The sequence below is a fragment of the Anser brachyrhynchus genome (genome assembly GCF_964034855.1).
Source record: "Anser brachyrhynchus genome assembly, chromosome: 8".
Taxonomy (NCBI): domain Eukaryota; kingdom Metazoa; phylum Chordata; class Aves; order Anseriformes; family Anatidae; genus Anser; species Anser brachyrhynchus.
Window position 1 is genome coordinate 4,292,207 of NC_137702.1, and position 26,480 is coordinate 4,318,686.

General features: G+C 39.0%; 3 protein-coding genes across 9 annotated transcripts in view; 2 read left to right on the forward strand and 1 right to left on the reverse strand.

Moving 5' to 3' along the window:
- The window catches only part of FGGY (FGGY carbohydrate kinase domain containing), a 305,771-nt gene extending 304,728 nt beyond the window's left edge, over window positions 1-1,043 (reverse strand). Inside the window, exon 1 of the mRNA XM_080602612.1 lies at window positions 981-1,043. The gene's annotated coding sequence lies outside the window, so the exon portion shown is untranslated. The remainder of the gene's footprint in view (window positions 1-980) is intronic.
- On the forward strand, window positions 153-4,188 carry LOC308199087 (CARD- and ANK-domain containing inflammasome adapter protein-like). The gene is made up of 2 exons (XM_080602608.1): window positions 153-3,782; window positions 4,077-4,188. The coding sequence occupies exon 1, from the start codon at window positions 629-631 to the stop codon at window positions 2,888-2,890; it is 2,262 nt and encodes a 753-aa protein (XP_080458734.1). The 5' UTR covers window positions 153-628; the 3' UTR covers window positions 2,891-3,782; window positions 4,077-4,188.
- Window positions 3,854-26,086, forward strand: MYSM1 (Myb like, SWIRM and MPN domains 1). 7 transcript variants are annotated; one of them, XR_013954377.1, is made up of 22 exons: window positions 3,854-4,454; window positions 5,503-5,614; window positions 5,762-5,832; window positions 6,857-6,934; window positions 7,065-7,091; window positions 7,650-7,728; window positions 8,416-8,514; window positions 9,071-9,834; window positions 10,773-10,903; window positions 11,734-11,837; window positions 12,812-12,889; window positions 13,963-14,051; window positions 14,332-14,386; window positions 14,472-14,522; window positions 15,209-15,283; window positions 15,659-15,847; window positions 16,156-16,288; window positions 17,542-17,647; window positions 17,776-17,830; window positions 18,378-18,410; window positions 22,037-22,111; window positions 22,958-26,086. XR_013954377.1 is itself a non-coding variant. In XM_080602607.1 (21 exons), the coding sequence occupies exons 1-21, from the start codon at window positions 4,054-4,056 to the stop codon at window positions 22,049-22,051; spliced, it is 2,748 nt and encodes a 915-aa protein (XP_080458733.1). In that variant the 5' UTR covers window positions 3,856-4,053; the 3' UTR covers window positions 22,052-26,086. The 7 variants fall into 7 exon arrangements, 5 of the variants coding, with proteins under 5 accessions (XP_080458733.1, XP_080458730.1, XP_080458729.1 ...); XR_013954378.1 differs by having other exon boundaries at window positions 3,856-4,454; window positions 17,773-17,830; XM_080602607.1 differs by having other exon boundaries at window positions 3,856-4,454; window positions 17,773-17,830; window positions 22,037-26,086.
- Window positions 26,087-26,480: the final 394 nt, after the last annotated feature.

The following is a 26,480-nucleotide window of genomic DNA, read 5'->3' on the forward strand; positions in this document are numbered from 1 at the left end:
AAAGGCTGGAACGCTTTTTATAGCCAGCTGCCTTAGACAGCTTATTTTTATCTCGATCTTCATGTTTTCATTTCATTACATTACAGGGCTTTCACCTACATAGCTGGCAACGTGTACTCTTTCATTTAAGACAGTACAAAGTATGCAATCATAGCAACTGTAACTACGCTGCTGATTTTCTTTTGTCATGTCTAAAAGACTGGCCATTTCGGCACCTACAAAAAACAGCTTGGCCCAAAGGAACCTGGTAAACCCAAACCTTGTATTAAAACACCAGCTTCGCAGAAGCATTTTTTTCCTCCCTTATTTTACATTTAAAAGTCTGGAAGAAGTCTTCCGAGTGGAGTATCTTTATAAATCACCGATTTTTGTTTTGTTATTAAACGTCACTTGTTGCTAGGGGAGAACAGAGAAGATCAAAGGACTTCTAACAAAACTGGCAAACTAAAGGTGAGAGAGTTTTGCTTTCTTTCTCATTCTGTAAAGACTTATCACTGAACTACAACAACTGCTGGTTCATAGTTCTATAAAAAAGACTGCATGCAGTGATGTGATCCCACTTTGCTACTTCGTACTTAACTCCAAACGTCGAACAACAGCTCAGTTCTCTTCGCTTATCAACGTGACCATGCATTCAACCAGCCTGTTTACAAACCCATATGCAATTGAAGTCCTGCGAATTAAAAGAGAGGAGCTAATAGAAGGCATAAATGACCCAGACCACCTGCTGAACTGGCTGATAGACAATGGTATTTTTTCCCCAGAAAAAAAGATGGTCATGAGTTTCTACAGGACACGAACAGAAAAGAACTCCCGAGTTTTAGACATACTGATTTCTCAAGGCGAACGAGCCTGCAGGCTCTTTTTTTATCCTTGTTTAAAGCAGGTGGAGCCAAAACTTTATAACGAGATGAGAAAATATGTCAGCGAAGTTAATGAAAGCATCAGAGATGCAAGAAGACAATTGGTAGGATACTTACTCGAAAAAGACAAGGTTTGGTTTGAAAATAGCAGTGAACGGCACCAGGAAAAAAATGTGAGTCCTAGAAGAAAAAAGCAAGATTGGGCTATTAAGACCAGGAAAAAAGAAACCCAATTTTCAAGAGCAGCAAAACCTAGAAAAGGTCACTCTGATAGAGGCATCTTTGGTGCAGCTGCTAAGGGCTGTCTTTCTGAGTTAGAGGAAACACTGAAAGATAATGATATTAACGCACTAAACTCCTCAAGAGAAACCCTTCTGCATGTTGCAGCCACTAATGGACACCTAGCAATAGTGGAATATTTGATCAGCAAAGGTGCTAAGCCAGATGTGAAGGACAAGAAAGGAAGAACACCACTGCACAGGGCTGCTGAGAAGGGCCACGGTGATGCGGTGAAAGTGCTTCTGCGGTGCGGCGCTTCCATGTACAGCTTAGATAAAGAAGGCAAGATGCCGCTTCATGTGGCCGCGCAGAACAGCCACGGTCACATACTGAAGGTGCTCCTGAGAGAAGAGGCAAGAAGCTACAGGAACCAGCACAACTTTTTGCACAGGGCAGCTCTTAAAGATGACAGCAGTCTGGTGAAAATGCTTTTAAAGAGCGGTGCCTCCATTGATGGGAAGGACGGACGAGGACAGACCGCTCTCAGTTACGCTCTTTCTCGTGGGTTTGAAAACACTGCAAAAGTACTGCTAGAGGCCGGAGCCAGGGTTGATTCCAGCATGGCTGAAAGAGCCTTCAACAGCAACCACCCATCCATCTTCAAAATGCTGCTAGGATATTCTAAAGATCTGCCATCTGACTTGATGGAGTCAACTCTTTTTAAAGCTGTACAGAAAAATCTGCACGGTGTTGTAGCGGCTTTAGCTGACCGAGGTACAGATGTGAACGCCTACAACGAAATGCAGTACACTCCTTTACTCCTGGCATGCGAAACAGGCAAGGCTGAGTCCGCACAAGTTCTAATCGAAAAGGGAGCAAACTTGGGAATAAAGACTCCTGCTTCAGACTCAGCTTTGCACTTGGCAGTTCAGGCCGGGGCTGCCCCCACCACAAATCTGCTCCTGCGCAAAGGGATGGACGTTAACCTTACGAATCGGGCTGATGAAACCCCGCTCCATGTCGCTGCACTGCATAATAAAGCAGCATTAGTTAGCCTGTTAGTTAATGCTGGGGCCAAAGTTAATGCTGTCACTAAAGAGCTGGTGACTCCTCTGCACATTGCAAGTCAGAGAGGTAACAGTGAAGTTGCCCAAGAGCTGCTGCACCACAAAGCCAGTGTTAATGCTAAGGATAGGCAGTCAAAATCACCTTTACATTATGCTTCTGAAAAAGGAGACAAAACAATGGTGGAGATGCTTCTGAATGCTAACGCTGACCCCAATGCACAAGACAAAGAGAAAAGGACCCCCCTGCACGCTGCAGCTGAGAGAGGACATCTCAGCGTCGTCAGAGTTCTGTTGGCTACAAAAGGAAGACTTGGGGTTAAGGACATGGATGGATGTACTCCAATGCACTATGCGGCCATCAAAGGAAACACGGAGATTGTAAAACTTCTTCTGACATCAGGGAAAAATAAGAATATTGACGACAGAAACATATGGAGAAAGACTGCACTGCATATTGCAGCGGAATATGGACACAGTGACTTGATAAATTTGTTACTGAGTTACGGGGCAGCCATCAATGCCTTAGACAACAGCAAGGACACTCCGTTGCATTGTGCTTGCAAGGCCGGTCATTTAAATGCTGTAAATTCCCTCATAAACTGGTCACAAGGAGAAAAAGCAAACCTACTAGCTGCTAACAGTCTCAAAAAGACCCCGCTGCAAGTAGCAGAATCTAACAGAACAGAAAATCAGGCCCAAATTGTCACACTTTTGAAAAAGAAAATGTTAATAACAAGATGAATATGCAAAGCAAACATTTTAAATGCAAATGCAGAATTATTCTTTAAAATAATTTGGGTAGCGCTGTTGCCCAGTATGACTGAGAATTATGTTAGGACAGGCAGAATTAAGTCTGTAATCAAAAGAAGCCACGGAAAAAGCCAAAAGCCATATCTTAAACATAGCATCGGTCACGTTCAGATTTACTACAGCTACTTCTTCGTGCTAATAAATCCTGTCACAAGGCTTGATATAATCCAACCAGGGGAGTGGTGGGGCCCCAAAACTTTGCTACCAGAGTGTTGCTGTCTTCAGGGCACTACTGGGTGCTGCACTAACGTTCAATATTGGCCTGGCCCCTCTTTGCACGTGTGTTATACCCTATCTCATGACTTTAACATAACCTGGGACTATAAAAAATCAATTTTCTGTCTTTCGTTACAGCATTTAGTTTGTTTTTGTATTTTTGAGCAGAGAGAATGAAATCAACCTACCACATTTTCTGTTTATTAATTTCACTTTCAAATTGATTCCAGCACAAAGATGTTCAGAATAAAAAGGCTGCAACAGAATTTATTGGTTCAAGGCAAAATATTTGTATTGCCATCTCTTGGAACAGAAACATGTTCTTGAGTGTTCTGTGGTCATTTTCTTCACAGTGACAGTCGGCCTTTCACGCTTCCCTTCACTATGTGAACAGAAGCGCCACCACATGAAGGGCCAAATGCTTCTTGCAAAACGGAACACGTTTAAAAGCACGTGGGAATAAAACTGGGATTTTTATGGCCACGTTACAATGCTTTAAGGAGCACAACGCCCTTCTGCTGCCATCTCCCAGATGAGAGACCTCATTGCTCTCTACAGCTACCTGAAAGGAAGGTGCGGGGAGCTGGGAGTCAGCCTCTTCTCACAGGTAACCAGTGACAGGACTAGAGGGAATGGCCTCAAGTTGCACCAGGGGAGGTTCAGGTTGGGAATTCAGAGACATTTCTCCTCAGAAAGAGCAGTCAGGCACTGGGACAGGTTGCCCAGGGAGGTGGTGGTGTCACCGTCCCTGGGGGCGTTCAAGGGAAGGTTGGACGTGGTGCTTAGGGACATGGTTTAGTGGGTGACATTGGTAGTAGGGGGTGGTTGGACTAGATGATCTTGGAGGCCTTTTCCAACCTTAATGATTCTAAGATTATATGATCTATGATTCTATTAACAGACGTGACCATGCGGCTGGAGGCGAAAGGCACATCTGCACCACAACAAGGCCCCTCGGCCAGCGCGCATCCCTTCGGGGCCGGGACTCAGGGCCGGGCAGCCCGCTTTCCCTCACGCAGGGACCCGCCCGGCCGTCACCTCGGCCCCACGGGCTTCCAGCCCCACTCACCCCATCGCCATCTCCCCGCCTCCGCCCGGCTTCTCCTCAGGGCGCGGCTTCACCCCGGGAGCCGCGCGTGCGCCGCCGCCATGCTGCCCACCCCCTCCCCCGGTCCCTCTTCGCCTCGCGAGAGCCCGGGGCCGCCGTGATGGCGGCGGAGGAGCCGGAGGTGGACGTCGAGGGGGACCCGGCGGCCGTGCCCGGCGAAGGGGCTCCGGGGTGAGCGAGGCGGTGCCCCGGGGGGAGGGCTCCGGGGGGCCGCGGCCGCCCGTGGCGGCGGGAGGCAGAGCCGGGGGGCCGCTCGTCCGCCCCCGTTCTTGGCCGGGCTCGGGGGTCGTGGGGTGCAGGAGGGGATTTGGGGCCCCCTGAGGGGTGTTCGTGGTGGTGGCACGGGGCTGTGGGGGGTCGGGGGTGGGCTTCGTTTTGGTGGCGGGGTAAGGGCGTAGGGCTCCTGTCCTGCAGGGCATTCAGACTTCTCTGTGGAGACTTTGATAACAAGCGGTTACATAAATTGGTAGGGAGGTTTTGTGCCGCATTAAGGTAGAAGGCAGTCCATCAGTGGTGGTCTTCTCAAAGTAAAAACCGCTTATTTACAGAAAAATTGTAATCTGGATGAAGTCTGTAAGAGCACTAACCACCCTATTCGGTATGGTTCTATTAAACCTTATGTGCATATGAGCACTCCTCTAGAAGAAAACATTATTTTCATTATAAGGGGATGTTCTTACCTTAGGAGTGGAAAGATGGAGAAATGTTAAGTGGAGATAGCACAAATCAATGGCGCTATTAAAAAACGTAGTTCTGTAATTGCCCATAAAATCCTGGCATTGTTCATTTACGTGTAATTTGCAAGGTCCCTCCTGCTTGCAGTGTTTCTGGATGAGATTTTTTACTACTTGGGGTTTCAGTGGTATCTCGTACACCTTAGAGGTGAGATGTTACTGCTGAGAGCACTAATAAAGATGCTGAGGGGGTTATGCCATGTGTGATCATGGAATCACTGGGGCTGAAAAAGACCTCTAGGATCATCTGGTGCAACCTTTAACCTAGCGCTGCCCCTTATCCTTTGGATCTCATGGAGTATTATGAAAGAGTAACATTACACAATGGTCTGCAATGTGTGGCTTTTAGCTTTAGTATCTCATTCTGCCATCTTCTGTTAATGGTTCTGTTACTGAACTGTACGTTTATTTTAACTCTGACAGCATTCATTTTGTTTGAATATATTTGCGTTGGTTTTGAACAGTGTTTTTTTTTTTTTTTCCAGAGATCATGAAAATACAGCTTCGAGCTTGCTGCAGGACCACTATCTTGATTCATCTTGGAGAACTGATAACAGTCTTGTAAGCAATTCTAAAATGAGCGGTACTTCTAGCAAGGTTATCACAGCTTCTGTTTTCTCTATTCTCTTACGTGCTACATGTTCTTGTACATGCTCTTATAGAAGTTATTATATATTGAATCTTGGTACTCAAATAACAGCATGACAGAATTCAAAGATTAAGAGATATTTGTATTATTTGCAGCCGTGGACGTTGGACAGCAGCATTAGTGAAGAAAACAGGGCTGTCATTGAGAAAATGTTGCTGGAGGAAGAGTATCCTTTTCCTGATGTGCTTTTATGTTTTGTTTTTTTTTTCTGTGTGCGAACAGAAAACTTCTTGTTTCCAAAGGACGCGGACAAACTTGTGTTTTCTTGTGAATGTGACTGAACGCTCTCACCTTGTAGGCAGATTACAGGAGTCAGAGAGGATCCCTTAATTAAATGATACAGCTACCCCTAGCTCGTGCTGATGCTAAGTCTTTGGCTTCTTCATGGTCTATTGACAATACCTAAAAATAGTCACAGTTACATAGTTTACTGGTTGGAAACGTAATGTTCTTGGGTAGTCACTTGAGAGGGAGGGAGGAAGAGACAGCTGGAAAGACATTGAGGTACAGGCAGGGATGACTTAAATTACAGAATTTGTAGGCCTTACATAGGTAGCACAAGTTCTTCACTTGCACTGGTTCACTGTCTGTTTTGTTTTTTTTTGGTCTTGTTACGTGTATACTTTGACAACATGCAAGATGAAATGAGTGGAAGACACAGCTTTATTATTTTTTTTTTTAAAGTTTTGGCTGAAGTATTCTTATCATTAGTAGTGTTTCTGGCATAAGTTGACCTCAGCAATCAAGGGAGGTGATGGCAGTACTATTCATGGTCCAATTTATATTCATGTTCTTTTTGTGATTGAGTAATACTCAGTAATAAAAGAAACAAGAAAATAAAGCAACAGAATGAATTATTGAGGATTAATTTGAAAATGGATAAGGTATAAGTACAAAGAAAAGTACTCAGTATGGTTTCTATGTCAAAAAAGACAAATTCTGTTGTGGAAGCAGGATACCTAGTTTGCTCAAAGTAAAGTGAGCATGTAGATTCAGAAATCAAATACCCCTTCCTTCTGTGTTACTACTAGGAGTATGTGAAATAGTGCATATTTCAGTTTTGAAAGCTGTATGTGCAGTTATTCCTATAACTGAATGATTGTGAGCAAGTGTAATTTATACGATTTTTAGAATTCTCACATGTACAGCTATTCTTTATGCTTTGAAAACTTTCTTAATAACAATTTCAGATATTATTTATCTAATAAATCGCTTTCTGAGAAAATATGGCTCAATCAAAAGGAAGCAGAGAAAAGATCTATGAAAAGGTAAGCTGTGTTCTAGAAAAAAAAAACTCACATAAAGAACTAAAAGTCCTTCTACAATAAGGTTACTTGCTGAGATATGCAATAGCATCACAATTACTGATTTTAATTTCATTCTGTTTTGTATTTGCAGTCCACATAAGAAAACTGGAAAAGTCATGTACGTACACTTTAATAAGAGTATTATTTATTTTATTTTTTCATTAATTCTATAAATTTTTACACTTTGAGTTACATTTTTCAGTGTGGCTTCTGATTTGTTAAGATACAGTACACAAAAAATAGTTCCACAAGATTAAGTTGTCTGTACAAAATTATGTAAGGGATATTTCAGCACACAGAAATGTGTGTAGTAAGAGGCCTGTAGTAAAATACATACATACATACATATATATATATATATGTTTTGTAGCACAGTGGTCCTTATATTTTAAAAAAAGTGTTGATTCAAGGTGGCTTTCTTGCCTGAACTTCTCTGTTTACTTTTTCTATGTACTCTGCATTGTTAGTTACTGACAAATGTTGTGTTGTTTTGAATCTTCCTTTGTGTTAGAGAAATTGACATAATTCTCAATGTTCAGCCACATTCATGCTTAAAACAATACCCTGAGCTTTACAGGAGATGAATATTAGTCCTCTTGTCAGGAGTTGTCTTCAGTTACTGAGATTTGAGAATGTTTTTAAGAAACCACTAACTTCGGTTTCCTTTTTGTCCTAGGGTGCGATCGCCTACAAAATCAACTAGCTACTCAGTGAAGTGGACATCGGAAGAAAAAGAACTGTTTGAACAAGGACTGGTATGTTTGTGTTTATATGTAATATCTTGTTTAGATGTCATTAATTTAACTTCAGTAGCAAAATAATAAGAAGTAAGCTTGCTATATTTATCTGCTTCTGCTTTTACACTTCTAATTTGTTGAAAATAACTGCCACCTACTAAGGGTGTAATGATAAATCAGATTTATACGGATGAATTGCCAAAAATGGTTCTGTTTGTTTACCAGATTTTGTTTGTGTGAGACTGATTACAATTTGAGATCACAAAGTATCTCAAACGTGCAGCTTTATGAATTGTATAATCGTATTGCTGTAGTTAATGGCATACTACATTCTGTAGTTAAAGCAAGTTAGCTAATAAAGTGAAATCTGTTAGCTAGTATGTCAAGATCTTTAGAGATGTTATGCTTGTACAGTGTTGAATGTAGTAGTGTTTGATTCAGCAAGTAAAAATTTACTTCAGCAGGATTCCTCAAGTTAATAAGCAACATAATTTATAGCATGTCTGCACTGAGTGAAGAACAGCAATAATTCTTACTGCTGGATGTGCTTTTTTTCTTGGTAGAATATGTCTAGTGGGATTCTTGGGTTTAGTTGTACTGTTTGTGTGTTTGTAATGAATGATTGAGTTTCTAAATCCTTCTTGGACATAAAGTGCAATGTCTGTAACATTAGAGGCTGGCTAACTTCAATGTGCTCTGTACTAGGTGAAGTTTGGCCGCCGGTGGACAAAAATTGCCAAGTTGATTGGAAGTCGTACTGTTCTACAAGTAAAGAGCTATGCTAGGCAGTACTTTAAGAACAAGGTAAGCAGTATCTTGAGTATGTTGTTGTATGTGTAGTTTGGTTTTCATCTGTCTTTTTCAGCATACTGCTGTCAGAGTACCTAGTCTATTTCTTTTCATATTCAGAAAAGTAGAACCTGCTTATTTGCAGATTTAAATATGAAATTAGACAGGACTTCAAATTCCCAGAAAGACTGCAATATTTTTATTGCTGCTATAACTAAACAATGTGTAGTATAACTAAGTTCTCATGATGATGATTTTTAGTCTGAAAATACTTGTCTTCTACACTATAGCTTTACTATATGAACTAAAATGAACTACACGTTCATTGTAGTTTTAGCTTTAGTTGCATTTGAAACATTAGGGGCTTTTAAGAAGGAATTACTATTGTCTGTTTTTGAACTAAAGTAAATGCTAGTAGACTTTGGCTAGTATACCTATAATGCTGTGTAAAAGTTGATTGCAATGGATTAAAATTTGTTAGAAAGTAAAATTTCAATTTTACAGGCAGAGGGGATTGTTTTGTTGTTTTGTTTTTTTTTTTCCTCCTAAAAGTATTTTGTACTTTTCTAAGGCAAAAAATGATGAATCTGAAAGAGAAGAGCAAAATCAGCGTGGTAGCAATCTTCCTTCTGAAGATGGGATAAGGGTAGAAGCATGGTCATCTGGAAACTTGAGAGGCCGTGCAGACCCTAATCTGAATGCAGTGAAAATTGAAAAGCTGTCCGATGATGAAGAAGTAGACATAACCGATGACATGGATGAACTATTTCCTCCTACGTTCCAGCAAGATGCTGGAAAACCTGAATTATCTGTGATTTCAAGAAGCCCAGTTGAAGAAACGAAAGGAATGGAACACGTTTTTCCATCTGTTGGACATGGTTCTGCTATTTCTTTCCCTAAAGAAGATTCTCAGCATACCAAACAAGACACAGCGGATGTGTTGCTATTTCGAGGTGTTGCAGCAACATGTTCTCAGCACACGAACGGTGATAAATCTGTGAATTTAGATTACCAGCAATGCAATAATTTTATTGAGAAAGTTGAACAAGGTAGAACAGTAACATCTCATGGGTCTAGACAAGTTGCTGATAAAGAGCATAACGAGGAGCAGAAAGACCTTGCTGATAATGGATTGCTTTTTCATTCTCCCTGCCAAGTGGATGAAGATCATCAAGAGGAAGCAGAGGACCTTAAACCACCTGATCAAGAAGTGGAGATTGATAGAAGCATCATCCTGGAAGAAGAAAAACAAGCTATTCCTGAATTTTTTGAAGGGCGTCAGGCTAAAACACCAGAGCGTTACTTGAAAATTAGGAATTATATTTTGGATCAATGGTAAGATGCGTTAATTTTGCTTTCTGAAATAAGGGATTCAAATCATAGAATCATACAATAGTTTGGTTTGGAAGGTACCTTAAAGATCATCTAATTGCAACTGGTTGCAATATTACTTGTGTCCTCCTTGGTTGTAGCTAAAGCAGTACTTAATCCCAATAGCTTGCTTCTGAAAATAATACAATTATTTATATGGTAGCATTCTAAAGATTACGAGTGAACAGCCCTGATTATTAATGCTTCTTTTAATTCTTCCTTTTTTTTGTGGCATTCTGGAAGTAAGGCAATGGAAATATTTCGAAGCATTACAGAAATAAGCATTTCGTTCTGGTATAGTAGTTAGTCTGTCTACCGTTTTGGCAATGCTTATTTTCCTTTCAGTTTTTGTCATCCAATATATAAGAAAGCATATATGGCTTTAATGTTTCTTCAAAATATGTGATTAAACTTGTTCCATAATGGCGTGTAGCATTGCCTTCATAGAAGGGCAGCTAAAAGGAAGTCTGCACTATAGAAAAGATTCTTGATTGAAAAAACTTCAAATTAAGAATCAATTTGGAGTAGCGCTCGTACATTTGAATATTTTATGTTCCATCTGCAAAGAATCAGTTTAAGGAACCTTAATGATCTGTGGTAGCAGGCTAAACATAGCTTGTTACAGTTTTGGTTTACGTGCCTGTTGGCTGGGTTAGCTTGCTTTTTAGTAGAAAGAATTACCAAGTCTAACTGGGTTCTCGTTGAGTGGCCTTAGTATATTAACAGCTTATTCTAATTTAAATTTGTTTTGTGAAACTTGTATTTTTGCTGCAATTGCTCTGCATGGTGTGTGCATCAGGGGAAAAAACATTTCGGTGTCTCATCTTAACCTCAGAGAAGTCACACGAGTTGCCCCCTTCAATGGTTTTTGTGATTTGATGATGTGTTCTGCTTTATTTTAGGGAGAGATGTAAACCCAAATACCTGAACAAGACCTCAGTGCGTCCGGGCCTTAAGAACTGCGGTGATGTTAACTGTATTGGACGGATCCACACATACTTGGAATTAATAGGAGCAATTAACTTCGGCTGTGGTAAAAAAAAATAATATATATATATATTTTTTTATTGGAATTGATTCAAAACTTAAATTTTAATTGGTGCATCCTGAGAGCATCTATTGTTGGGTGTCAGCTTTCCTATTAAAATGAATGTTTTAGTGGGAAGGGTGAACGTGAAGGTTGGTAGATAAGTCTTCAAAAGAAAGTCAGTTCACTTCATTGTAAGCACAGATGACTGCACTTAAGCAGAACCAAGGGTACACGTGGATAGTCTTCTAACTTCTCTGCTCCCTGTACTTTAAAAGTCTTAAATAGTTGTTTATTTAGGTTCTGTAGCAGAGAATCTTAGAACTTCATTTAGCATGAAGTCCTGAGACATACTGCACCTGAAATTTTGCCTTCCTTCCACGAAGATAGCATTAGAGCTACTGTTTCCTTTTCCTGCTTTCCCATATTGAATTGTAAGTATTTCCTAAATAAAACAATGTCTTTGCCCTCAACTACTTCTAACAAGAATCAAATACTACAATACTAGTATGTATACACCTAAAAGTTACTGTCGTTAGTACTCTGAGAGGCTCTATATTGGGTTGATTTTGGTCCTGAGCTGAAGGACACCTAAGAAGAGAGCAATGACCTACAATAAATTTTGTGTGAAGTAGAAGTTACTAGAAATTAATTAACAAGAAGGAAGGAGGTTTTCTGTCTTAAAAATTCTGTGGTAGCGAGAGAAGACTACAATCATTCAGTAATATGACCATCAGGAGATGTCATTTCAGTGTGTTGGGTTCTTCTTTATGGCATTTGCTTATCGCTTCATACTTTACTGAAGTACAGCATGTATCTGTTTATCTGTTCTGTAGAACAGGCTGTCTATAACAGGCCCCAACCAGCTGATAAAACACGCTCCAAAGAAGGCAAAGACACAGTGGAAGCATACCAGCTAGCTCAGCGTTTGCAGTCCATGGTACGTTTTTGGGGGCGGGGGAGAAGAAGGTGGGGGGGAAAAAAAAACACTTAACATGCAAGTTTTTTCAGTTTTTATTTTCAAGTCAGGGCATCTCAGGAAACTTCTTTTGTTCGGTTTGCTGTTTCATTAGGATGCCGTGCAATTCAAGTGTTAGTCTTAAGTAAGTCCTAAGTTAGTCTGAAGTTTTGCTTTCTGACAGGTATCTGTCCTAATTTCTCTTCTCTTGCATAAAGATAAGTACCTGAACAGAAATCAAAGATTATGTTTCAGTCTTTTCCACGTAGCCCCAGCTACTTCTCTCCATGATTTATTAGCCTAAATTAGCCAGAAAACAGTGGAGTGTATTGGTAGTGTGTGATTAAGTTGCTTGTGTTTTAATCATTAAGTATATTGTGTATATGATATAACTTCCTGTGTGCATAAGGCTCTCAGTTAAGCACAGTAATAACTCATTCATAATTACATGAGTTACAAATGTTTTCCAGATTTAATTTTCATATTTGCATTTAATGTAGCATTTTTAAGTACTTCATAGCAGAGTAAATCAGTTGATGAGAAGAAAACTAGATCAATCTCACTTAAAAAAAAAATTAATATGAAGAACAGTAGCATACACTAGACGTAAACGTACTGGTTTATAGCTTTGTGTTGTCTGTGCTGTAATTTGCAGTTGGATAATAATGTGCTGTTGCTGCCAAGGATGTTGATGTTCCGTGGAGCGTCATCCAGGTGTTTTTCTTTACAGCCTTTAAAAACTGAAAACTTCGCTGGTGATATTTCATGGCAGATTGCAAGCTACTTAATTCTGCAGAACTCCAGGGTGTTTTTTCATTTCTGGAAATATGTCATAGTGTTAGTAAAACTCATGCAGCAGTAACCTTTTGGATTATGTTCTTATGATTGATTAAATGAAGCAAATGCAGTTTTTTCAGAAGTTTGATCTTTCACTCACGTTGATTTGCTTGCTGCAGCGTACAAGAAGACGGCGAGTGCGAGACCCTTGGGGAAACTGGTGTGATGCTAAGGATTTGGAAGGACAGACATTTGAGGTAACACATGTTTTAAACTCTATTTACAGAAGTAATTCTTGGTAATGGCTAGCAGGTGGTGTTGCATCAAATATTACACAACCATTTTCCTCTTATAGGTATTTAAATTATTGGTTCTGCAACAGCAAAACTAAAAATAATGTAGCAGTTGTTACATCTGCTGATAAATACAACTGTACTTTGGTGTTTACAAAGGTGTTCATGTTGTGTGTATGGACCTACGTAATTTTATGCCTGTAAAGCTCTTTGCCTTGTTTTGTAGGAGACTTCATGACCCTTTATTTTCAGTTATAGAAAAATTGGTTTTGCTTCATGTTAAATAAAACCTTTGCATGGTGGGAGATAGTGTAAGGCAATGCTAAGGTTAAAATATTGAGTCATCAAGGATCAGAAAAACCTGAAATGAATTTCTGTGCTGATTCCTTTTGCTTATAACCTAAAATAAATCAGTTTTATTTCATTACAAAGTTCAGTTTTATTTGATTTGAAATTACCACGAATCTGGCAGGAAAATATTGGTTCACCTTTTCCTTAAAAAACAAAAAGAATTACCTGTTTTTTTTTTTTTTATTATTCTGGATATTTGAAAGCTAAATGAGATGACTTTCTACTGTTATTTAAAAAAATAAAAAGACGAAAAACCACCACATACTACAGTTTCATAGTTTACCTTTCTTCATAGTTTTGCTTTCTGCAAAATACAGCTCTGGGTTGAAAGAAAAATTTGAAAACTTTAATCCCTGAAAAGGTGTTATAATAAACTTTTCTCCTTAATTTGCATTTATGTATAGTTTGGGATTGGGCTGCGATTTTTTTTTTTTTATTGAATTTGGTTGCCTTCAGAAATGTAAGAATTCTCCCTTCAGTCTTGCAGACTAGGTCTCTAATTATCGTTACTTTCAGGCTGTTTGATTCTGCTGTGGCTGTTGCCTTCTATCTTGAGTAGTTCTGTAACACAACAATCGGTGGCATATCAAGAGGACACTGATAGCAATAATTCATTTTGGCCTTGTCTTACAATCACTACTGAAAGAGCACATAAGACATTGACAGATTAATTTATTTCTTGTTAGCATCTATCTGCTGAAGAATTAGCAAGAAGAAGAGAAGAAGAAAAACTTAAACCTGCAAAATCTTCTAAAGGTTCAAGACAAATAAAAAGGTATTTAAAGTACATCGTGTTCAAAAGTAGATCCAGAAATAAAACAACTGGCTTGTGTGGTGTCAGGCTGGAACAAATAACATGTGTGCATGTCAAATGTTTAATACAGAAATTCACAAGTGTGGGTGGTGAGGTTTCTATACTTGGTGGAAGCCATCCTAATATGGGATGAACAAATCCAGTGAAGAAGACATTCTTCCTACACCAAGGAGACAGTGGGAAACTTGGAAAGTTTCCTGACTGTCCTACATCTTTAGAGAAATTTTCTTTCATTTTATAGTTCCTTTGATCCCTTTCAGCTGATACCATGCTGTTTATTCACTGAAGAAAAACAGGTACGTATCTATGAGTGAATAGTTGAGAATGCTTTGTTTAGTTGTATTACTTTTCTTATACTCATTATTGTGTTTATCATTTCAGGAACCTTTTCAGGTGAAAGTGTCTTCAGAAGCACTTTTAATAATGGATTTGGTGAGGATGAAGTTTTATCTTTCAGAAAGCTATGATGCATATGTGTGTGGTTTTTAGTTTTGTCTTATTTTTAATGGGCAACATAACCTAAATACTGTGCTGCTAAATCTTCTTAACTTCTTTCCGTTCAGACCTAGAGGTGACAGTCCAGTATTAAAGCCCCAAAAAATTAATAAATTTTCTGTATTGTGCTCAGTTTTTCTAGAAGGTAAATGGTTGTGCACTGATAAGAGTGTTAGTACTTTAATCATAATTTACTAAAAACTATTCTCTAAAACAGTTTGACATTTTGAAAACTTCTGGTTTTGTTTTCTGCTACTCTGGGTGTTTATAGAACGACTTGTCTTTTAATATCAACACATTGCACCAAAGTTTTTTTTGCAGTTGTTGAGCACATCACAGCATTGTTCAGGCTTTGGTGTTTGAAGCTAGCTCACTTTATATGTGGAAGCGTAATAAAGATACGCAGTATCCATGCAAGTATATAACAAACAGATGTAATCTTTCCTGTTTATTTCAAATTGAAGCGCTGGCTATTTTAGAGTCTTTATCTGTCCTAGGTTTTCCTTCTAAATGTCATTGAGAAATTACTGAATTGCAACTGTGAAAGCCAGTGCATTCTATCATGTGCAAATCAAAGCTAGGAGAAATTATACAACTTTAATAATTGTTTAATATCATTTTAGCATTCTCATGTGTCTATGGCAGAAGTAATAGGGTTGCTAGGTGGAAGATACTCTGAAGCTGATAAAATTGTAGAGGTAAGTGTTTTATCTTTTCTCCGTTTTCTCTATGACGTTAAAACTGTTTTGTTAATATATTTATTAATTTCATAGAAACATAGAATCATAGAGAGGTTTGGTTTGGAGATTATCTAATTCCAACCCCCCTGCCATGGGCAGGGACACCTTCCACTAGACGAGGTTGCTCAAAGCCTAAGGGCAACTACTTTAAGTATATTAAAATTGTCCTTCATCGCTATAATCTTCAAATGTTATTTATGCTTCTGTTCAAATGTTGGCTTGTCAGCTCTTTCATGAGAAAGATCTGGTACTGACTCTTAAAATTCTTTAAATGAATTTTATTTAACTGATTAAGATTTCTTGCATTTATCCATCTGGAGACTTTTTTAACAGGTTTGTGCAGCGGAGCCGTGCAATAGTCTCAGCACAGGACTGCAGTGCGAGATGGATCCGGTATCGCAAACACAGGCCTCAGAAACACTTGCTGCCAGAGGATACAGTGTTATAGGGTGGTACCATTCCCACCCGGCGTTTGACCCCAACCCTTCTATACGAGATATTGACACTCAAGCTAAATATCAGGTACTTAGTGGTCTGTACATTAATAATAAATAAATAACCGAAAAAAGCTAACAACTCTAAAGCCCCTCTGGTATTTACAACTTTAATGCACGTTGCTGCACTCATGCATATTAAAACTGTGTTCATAAATTGGTTTGTAGCTCTGCAGGGCATGCTAACATACAGGTGGTTTAAATGAAGTTGAACAAGTGTGAATGTTTGCCAGATTTTCCAGTGTTTTCTGACTTGTCTATTCTATTTTTTTAAAATTTCAGAATGGTGTTGTGAAAAAGACTTTCTTATCTGTGTCATTTGTTTGTTTGTTCTAGAGTTATTTCTCCAGGGGTGGTGCCATGTTCATTGGAATGATTATAAGTCCTTATAACCGAAATAATCCTCTTCCATACTCTCAAATGACTTGTCTAGTAATTAGCGATGAGATCAGTTCTGATGGCTCCTACCGTAAGTACTGATAGTTTACCCATCGTTTTAATTTTTCTTTTTCGTTTGGATACTAAGGGGAAAATGTTGTGTATTCTTGAACTGGAGCTTGAGAAACAGGTATATATGTGGTGCTAAGGGAGGATTTCTGCTGTACAAAACCAGAACTTTCACCTAAAGAGTAATCCTGCAATCCCTTGATGTTGGGACAAAAATTTACAGCTATAAATGGATTGTTTTTCCTGTATACTATCATAGTATTACCCACAATCTGGTAAGGAAATAGAGGCTGGGGCAAGGGTCACTATTACATACAGCATCCTATGAGTAGCTGAGAAACTGTTTCACATGTATTGCTAAGTCTTGTAAAGCAGCATAGTTTCTAATCCTTTGATAGAGGACACGGAAGTATTATACCAAAGACTCGGCTGCTATAGTGACAAAGAATTTTTACTCCGCTAATTTAATATACAGAAAGTTAAAAAGTCAAACTTGCCAGCTGTCCACAAAAAAGCAGATATGAAAGACAAATTGTCAAGCAGATCCTAGAAATGGTGTGCTGGCATGAATCCCAACCTAAGATATAAGGTATAAAGTGTTGCTTAAAAATATCATTGGCATTTCATGAAAACAGAATGTCTTTCTTGAATAGTTAAGAACACATCATATAAGATGTATGGAATTTCAAGTGTTGATCAAATACTCGTTCCCTGACATTAATCTGTGGATAATTCCCAGGATAACAGTTTATGGCTGTAGTCTCTGCCTCTTCTCTGTCCTCCCTTCCCCTGTTTTAAGTCCTGATTTTTGTATCCAAGCATGAAAGATTCCGATATTTTTGGCAAGGCAGTAGAAGAGGCCATGTGACCTGAAATTCCGCATCTTTTTTTCCTGTGGAAGTAAGCAGAACAGACAATGGAGACTTGCTTCATAGCTGTAGGGGAAGTGAAGTGGTGACCACATCTGTGCAATAATTCTTAAACTAAAAAAAATAAAAGTGGTACTGAATTATGAAAAAAAAAAAAACTTGATTGATTTTGCTGTTTTTTCTGTTACACTGTGGATTTCTGTGTGCTTTTTTATGGCACGAGGAATTGCAGAGGATACGGGGGAGAGCAAACTTGTTGCCTACTCCCACCAAAATTAAATTTGCAATGAAAAATGTCATACTTCTACTTCAGCCTCCTTAATGTTGGCAAGTAATGGGGCTTATAAATAACACATACTATCTATAGGAACATAAATAGTGAATGTTCATGTTCAATTGATTACAGGCCTGCCCTACAAATTTGAAGTACAGCAGATGTTGGAGGAACCTCAGTGGGAATTAATATTTGAAAAAACAAGATGGATAATTGAAAAATACAAATTCTGTCACAGGTATACATTTGTTTAAATTACAAAGATAGTCAGTTTAGAATTTCTGCATATTTATTAGTGGTGTTTCAATGAAGACATAAGTCTGCTTTCTACCCTTCTACTACTTCCTTTTCCTCTTTCAACAGCAGTGTCCCCATGGATAAAATTTTTCATAGAGATTCTGACCTGACTTGTTTGCAGAAAGTAAGTTTTTGCTTCTTTGAATTTTCAGTTGTAACGTTCTGTAATTTTAAATACTGTTTAAAATACAAATCCGTTTGGTGTCACGAGGTGTCACAATTTTAAAAATTAGAGATGTAGACTAATAGCTATAAATTGGTTTTAAAGAACTTAATTTACAAAATAATACACGCCTTGCATAAAAGAGACTGTTTTAATCCTTTTTTTGTCATAGCCGTTTATTGAGTACTGATCACAAAGTAAGATCTTCAAGTATTGCCCCTCTTTGTACAATTGGTTATAACTCATTGCTACAATGATTGGGTATGGCTCTTTTCCAACCGTGTAAGGGGGGGGGGGGGGGGGGGGGAAGAGGAGCCAAAAGGCCCAGGCTAGAAGAATCTGGAATTTGTTCCTGTGTGGCTGTTCCTTTTAAAACTTATGTTGTTCAGTTAAATGCTTTCTGTAGTGAGAAGGAGAAAAAACAATACCTATGAAATATTCATCAGCTAGAAGGAAACGAAAAATCAGGAATAATAACAATTTTAAAATTTCCTTTTCTCTTGACTAGCTTTTGGAGTGCATGAGGAAGACTTTAGACAAGGTAACAAACTGCTTCATTGCTGAAGAGTTTTTGACTCAAATAGAAAACTTATTCCTCTCCACATACAAGAGTGAAGAAAAGAGTAATGCTGAAGAAAATAAGAATGAATGTTCAAATGAATCACCAATGTGACGGCTTAAACAAAACAGAACTGGACTTTTCTTTTTTTCTTGCTTTCCATTTTCTTTTCCTCCTGGCCCCAATTACGTCAACTTTCAAAATTATTACCCTTTTAATAGTAACAGTCAAAGAATCCCGCATCTTTTTATTGTTACGGCTCAAAGATACCTTGAAAAACTAATGAGTGTGATCTGACTACATGAAGAACATTTAGCAGTTTGCAAAAACCAAGTATCACAGGGTTAGTTAATTACCACAGTCTGCCATTTGAGAAGGAGGAGTTGTTGAGTACTGTGATTCAGTCTTCATGGAGTGTATCCTGTCTTTTCTCAGGTCTTTCAGTTTTGGAATTGTCTTTTTTTTTAATTTTATTTTAATCTTCAGGTACACATCTGATGCTCAGTGAATTTGCTCCTTAATACTTTAGAATTTCTAAGTTTGAATGAATTCACAGAAGAGAAGTCGACCACTTCACTGAAATGAAAAATTGTTAGCTCACTCATTTTGAATTTTTCTGGTATCTGAAATTTTCTTCAGTTCTGCTTTACTGTATCATCTGTTGTCATCTCCCCAATGATCCCTGTTGTCAAGTAGCTTTTTGGCATATTCTTTGCCACCTTGCATCCATATTTGCTGGGGAAGGGCTGGCAAGTTTTTGACTTCTCATTACTAATTGTGCTCATTTCCAGTGGAAATGGTAACTCCTGTTTATTACAGGTTACAGTCTCTGATCTTCCATTCTACGGGAAGATACCTTGTTCTGTTAGATCATTGTGATTTGTCCACTTCTAATTGCCACTGTTTCCTGTGGAAACGAGCTCTTCATTGATGGCAAGCTTAGTGCAACAAGCAGAAAAGTATTTGTCTTTTTGAAGGAGGGAAAAAAAAAATAAACCAAGAACAACAAAACAAATCCCTACAACTTTTTAATATAGTTCTCTGCAATGTGCAGGTCAACAAGAAAACGTACTGGTTTTATCAGTTCTTCAGTTATGATCTCATATAAGTGTAAATTCAGATAAATTAGTCATAAACAGATCGATCTTCATTTGAGAATTTTTCTTGATTGTAATTTGCATGAGCTCTGTGAGCAGGTTCCATGAGCTATATCACTGAATCTTCACAGAAAAATGTGCTTTACGTTTTGTTCTCTAAATCTCTAAGAGGAAATGTGACTTGTATACAGTTACTACTATTTACAGAGATTTATCTTGGACAAAGTTTCTCGGGTATGTCTGAAATATATTTGAAAACGTGAAGCAAGCAAGAACTTGAGTTTATACCTAGAGGGTATAAACTTGAGTTTATCATAGAGGGGATGAAAATAGGCTTGATTCTTATTTGAAAAATATAGGTATATGTATATGTATCTACTTCGATATATATAAGTAGAATTTTAAGATTTTATATGTTTAAATCTTCAACTTCGTCTTTTCATTTGTATAAATAGAGTTTGAAGAGCTTTAAAATTGTAGAGTTGCATCCTAACGAGGGAACTCCTTTGCAGAAGTTGAAATTATTTTTTTAATCATGCCTCACGTTAGTCTCCTGTTTCTAAATGGAATTGCAGAACATGATCATATTAAAATATGAGCACTTGATGGTTCTCTCAATGCAGATTCAAGAGCTGTGGTCTTAAAAACATTGGTGAATGTTCTACTTTCTCTTCTCTGTCATATCTGCTTGTGCACAGTTTTAGGTCCCACTTCTATGTATAATTTACAAGCTTGGTGCATCCATCTATTTAAGGCATGTTGGCTCTGTCTGTGTATATTCTAAAGCATCATCTTTGAGACTTCCTAATGAAAAATACTGCATGGCTTTCTGTATTTCTCATTTAGACTGCATTCTTGTCGACAAAGCATTCCATTCCCACTTAGTTTTGGAGCGTTCTACAGTATTAAGGTATTCTGTTGCAGTTTTGCATAGGGTACTGTAGAAAAATCAGTATATATGTACTAAAAGCTGTAATTAGTTCCAATTTGTAGAAAGAGAAATTTAAACCTCGTGTAACAGCAGTATGAAGTAGATAATGTTCTTTGTCCGTATATGGTATACTTCCAACCATTTCAGGACGTTACCACTGTTTGGTAATACTGACATCCGATGTGCCAGCTGCTTTTCTGTTTACTAATTAAAGTGAGTTAAAGTAATGCAGTTGTATTAATTGGATTTAAGTCATGAAAAGTCAGAAAAATCAAGTAAAACATATTTCTGAACCAGTTAGTGTCTCTTGAGAAGAGGACATTGTGTGCGTGTCAAATGCTCAATACTGCAGAAAGACCCCAAATTTCCCAAGAGTGATTCTTGTACCTAAGGTTATCCATTGACAACATTTCAAGGTGGAAGTGGGGTGGAGGGGGAGAAAAATAAACTGCTTGTATCACTGTAATCCCGTATTACCACACAGTACTGTATGTGAATTGAAAATACCATATCTATCGTGCTAAGTACTAATTTTGTGGGCAGGAGACCTGGTAAGAAAACAACTAGTCTGCTTTTGGTTTTTGACTTTGTGACTGATAATATGAGTTTGGAAGTTGCATGCTTCTGAGAAGATAAAAATCTATAATACTAATACTGTCAGTTCTGCTACAAGGTACATGTAAGGCATTAAATCTTTTTCTTGGAAAACTCGGGGTTTTTTTAACCAGCTATTCTTTTTATGATAGCTTTTTTTTAGTATAAATATTGTGGGCTGTTGTGTTTTTATTCTTTTATGTAAGACCACTTGTTATTCCTAGCCAAGCGGTTCCTCAGGAGAGGGGAAATGGTTGAATAGCAACTGGAGTGGTGAAATTTAAACTGGAAGAATCAACAGGTGTGTGTATGTGTGTGTATATATATATATATATAGTGTGTGGGGGTGTGTCTGTATATCTTAGGATATATATTTATTTCTAAGATGTAGCTTTTGGCAAACATCATTTCTGGGCATTTTTTGGCCAAGTCAAGTTTTGCTATTCCCCTTACTGGCAGTGCTTTTTCACAGATGTTTATGCCTCGTGTTCATGGGGAGGACAAGAGGCTTGCCCGTTATTTTTTGTTCAAGTAACTTTCCAAGAAGTGATTAGTTGAAGGCAGAGAACATTGCCAATAATATTTTTCCCCTTTTGCTCACTTCTTTGATATTCCTCACTGGTGGTATACAAAGGTCTACTAATAAAGACTGTATGTTCAGTACCTCAAAAGATGTGTTCCAAATTTGTGATAGCTTCTTGCCTCTTGAACATAAGATCTGGTATTTCTTCGTTCCAAGTCAGTGCCAACAAAAAAAGTGATCGTTTAGGTTTAATACCACTAGAGGGAGCTTGGTCACAGCTGATAGAAAGCAGTAAAAGTAGCGAATATAGTAAACATGATTGTGGTCTTCAAGTGAGAGCTAAAACTATTCTTACTCATGCATACAAACTTCTAGCTCATGATTAATTTTTACTTTGGGCAGTAGCTGTGTATCTCATTGCTTTAATTTGTTCTTACAAACCCTCTGCTTTGTTCTCCTTCAGAAAATTATCCCGTGATGGTTTGAGGCAAGGATGCTGAGATGGTAATCGGTATCTTCCAAGCTGTTTTCAGATAAGGTGATCCTTCAGCCAGAGTTGTGAAGTAATATGATATGGTCTGGGGGTTGCAGTCATGTCTTCAAATTTGGGTAATGAATATAGCGGTTTGAAAGATCACTGGAGTTGCCCCAGTTGCCACAGGTTAATTCTAAGGGTGGTCATCAAATTATCTTTCAAACCGCTATATTCATTACCCAAGTTTGATTCAAGTAAGTTGGTTCCAGCTCTCTGCTAGGAGTTTCTGGGCTATCAGGTTGTATGTGGGGAGACACACCATGGAGGTGGGAGAGAAGCTGCAGGGAGGCGTACAGCACACCACGCAACGTGCCGCATCTGGTGTGTCCCCAGCGAGTGCTGGGGGAAGGAAACTTGCTGTGCTGTCACTGTGACGCCCACAAGAGAAGTATGGGTACGTGCAGGGTGACTTTGCGTGGCCCCAGAGAGCCTGCGCATGGCAAGTAGCTGGTTGTTCACATCCCAGTGAACACCGTAATCATATTTGATACTGAACAAAGTATTTAATGGCCTAGATAAAAGCATTCTGGTTGTTTAATTGGAAATGTCTTGCTGTTTTACATAGACCTAGTGCCCTATTTTTATGAGATTTAAAATTGTGCAGAGAAATTGTTTCCATGGAAGCAGAGATCACTAAAGAAATAACGCGCTCCGTGTTTCCTACAGGATTCCTTTTACAGCCTGCTGTTCTAAATAATTAACTCTTGTGTCATTGTAGTTTAGCATGGATTAAAGGAAATGCTTTGTTTTTAGTATCAGAGACGTTATTTTATATATATATATATGTATATAAATGTCATCACTTTTTTTATTTTCCTGCCTTTAAAATAAGTCTCTTCTTATTTACAGAGAGAAAAATCCGTCAGTACAAAAAAATCAATGGAAAAGTGAATTTTGGGGGCAATTTGTACCACTCTGTCAGGGACACTTAAAATTATTCCTTCTTTCCCCTTCTTTTGCCACTGTTCTACGTTATTTGCTTGGCAATGGTTATGTTCTAAAACTGCTGTTGTACTTCTGGCCACCTTTGAGGGAAGCAGTAATGAATGCAGTTCTTAATTAAGGTAACAGCAGTGAGAATCTTCACCAGCAGGGAAAACAGACCATCTGTTTTAGTTGCCTGTGGTTTTTCTTCCATACATTACTTCTGACAAACCGCTTAATTTTTCTCTACTTTGCTGTACTTGTCTGTGAAAAAGGGGAAACTGTCAAATAACTGTAGGAAGCAGAGACCAAGGCTGAATGTCTGCAAACGTCGTGCAAGCCAAGTAGTGTTACCTAAAAATCTTCATTCATTCGGTGCTTTCTAAGCACAAGGGCAGCTCAGCTCTGCTGCACGGAATTGCCACAGCTCCCTCAAAGCTGGTTGTGAGCTATAACAGCTTATAGCAGTTTAGGATCTGTCTTCCAGTAAAAAAAACTTTAGATCAAGTTTTGGTTTTGTTCTCTCTGAAGTTCATAATATCAAGTAAAGATAAGATGTGAACGTGTAGTTGATAGTTAAATGGATTTTGACTTTGTGGGAAGGATATGGAACTAGAAAAACCCAACAGACTATTGTAGGTAAATGAATGACTTGGAAAGTAAAAATGGCCGAAGAGTTAAGACACTAAACTATTAGCAAAGAATCTACAAGGTGGAAGTTTGAAATACCTAGTTATTTTGTAATAATTTTAGCTGTAGATCACAATTATTTTCTAAGACTCATAACTGCTGTTGTTTTTATCTGAAAGAAGGGGAAGTGGAGAGGTGCCATAATGTGTTACAGGTCTGAAAAGGAGCCGGTAATAATTTGAAGAACTTGTTTTGTCCTTAGTCCCTTAAGTACTGTGCATTTTCATGGCTTATTTAGAAATAGGAGTATCTGCAATGTTCAGAATCTGCCCTTTTCTAGTGGTAGGGGTTGTTTACCTCTGCAGCTTTGATTTTAAGTCTATACCATGTTATAAATACTCACTGGCAGCCAGTGTAACTTCGCACTGCTCACGTAGACACAAGTCATCGTTACAAGTAGCCCTGCTAGCAGTGATTTAAAGCAGGGCAGGCCCTCAGGAAAACAACAGTACAGGCAAAGAACTGACTGCGAGGCAGCGTGCAAGTTGTGTGGCTGGGAGAACGGTGCTGTGGTTGTTACTGGTCCCAGAATAATGATTTATAAAGTGTCTGACTGTTTGACAAATCAGCTGAGTGGGACTTGTTCAATACAAAACTGGAAAATATCTCTCAGCTGCTGCCAAAACACATGGAAAATGTAGCTTGTGCTTTGTAGACCATTAGGACACTTGGGAGCTACTGGAGTATGCTGTGAAAGGCATTACTCAAAGTTCAGATTGAAAAATTTCATCAGAAACTGCTAACAACTTTGTAAGGGTAATGAAAGCATGGAAATTGTCATTCCTAGTACTGCCTTGGGATGAGCATGTACCAAAGGAAAGGGGGGAGAGGAGCTTTCTGTGGTGCAAGCTGAGATTGCACTCCTGTAGTCTCTAACTAAAAGAGCCGTCATCAAACTGATGAACTGTCTTTCTGCCTGTCACCTGAATTGACAGCTACTCCAGGGTTCTGTCAGAGCAAACATAAACCCCCAGAAGGCTTTTATCTCACGTAACTGTGTGAAACTAGAAAGGAGAATGTCCATAACTAATAAACATCGAGACAGGGGAATGCTGCAGGAGGTGTGTGATGGAAGAGGTAGGGAAAACCAGGATGGAAGTGGAGTAGGGCTGCCTCAGACAAGGAGTGGGATTTCCCCCAAAAGAAACGGGGAATTCCATAAAGGTGGATACTGCATAAAAATCCTAAAGGAGAAGAAGGTGAAGGCTTGTGCTTGAAGTCATAAAGGAAGCCCAACGTAGCTGTGCTTCGGGTTGGTTTTTGCATCTTTCCTGTTGCTTCCTCACTGAGGGCTGGCAGGCATCTGGGGAATCAGTGCTGCTCCCTTAGAAGTAGTGGATGGAAGTGCGGCTTGGTGACTTCTCTGGCATTTGGGCATGAGAGACCAGTCATTTTGGAAGGAGAACTTGTTTGTTGGGTCTGATTTTACCTTTGAACGAGGGAACAGCATGCCAGCATGTAGAAACTAGACTTCCCAAGCAGATTTCAGCTTCAGATATTGCTTGCTGTCACTTCAGACTGGACCCACGCTTTCTACCTGCACCATGGAGGCTGTTTGGAGTTTTGCTGGGTCTGATTCTGGTGGTAGCTTCATCGGTGCAGAATTGTCCACTTACTGGTCGCACAGGTACGTGTCTGGCAGCTGCACCTGCGTGCTGGTAGGTTCAGATCGCGCAGTGGAGTGCTCAACACTGACCTCAAAATGCTGATGAAGGCAGAAATGACTTCCCTGAAGGAGAAGCGCTTCCACGGACATCCCCGTGGGCTGCTAGATAATGATGGCATTCACAATCCAGACTGCAAGGACAGTGGTATCGTCAAAGCCAGGCGGTGCAACCATGCCGATACTTCTGGTGTGCCACCACTGCTGGGGTAAGGAGAACTGAAAAGGCTGGCTGAAACCTGAGGTGCAATGAACTGGTTAGGACAGATGGATTGACATTGATCTGAAGCATAAAGAACCACCTGGTCCCAGTTTAGAGACTACAAAAAGTATTAGAGAGAGCACAATTTAGAAAACTTTTACTAGTACTGCAGGCCTGGTTCAGCTTCCTTAAATATTAAGCTAAGGCTCCCTTTCTGTTTTTACAAACAAGTAAAAAAAAAAAAGTCATTAAAGTTGCTGAAACGTCTTTTAGTCAACAATTCATTCCATAAACATCTCTAACTAAATAAATTCTGATAAGCTACTCCACAACACCGAAGGCTTTTATGTGTTAGGAAGCAGTACTGCAGTCACTTCCAGCTGCAGAGGTCCCAACTCTGAGTTTGCATTCAGGCAGCGCAGTGAGCTATTGCCCGTTCTGCCTTTTTAAAAGGCTCTGACACTTAAAAGGGTCAGCAGAGATCTCTTGATCCCATTGCAAGTGTAAGTTAATCTTGGTGTTCTGCCCAAATTCAAACTCTGGTAATAGCATTCTGTCTGCCTAAATTCCCGTTGCAATTTTAATCAGAGGAGATGTTTTTTAGTGTTTAACAGCTACACAGAAATACTGCACAATGCTGCAGGAGAAGCTGAAAAAGGCTTTATTTTTGTAGAGCTGTAGGGAGAATTTAAGCAGTGTAATTACTGGAGCTGGAATTTGGCCAAGACACTAGGACTGGAGTTCCCTGCTACCTATTCATCTACTGCCGTCCTTGTTTGGGAGGGCATATTCACCACAAAGGCTATTTTAAAGAAAATAATGCTAGTTAGATGTAGAAATAGTGGCAGTTATGTTGCCCATGCTGTGTATGGATGTCTGATGTCCTGATCAGC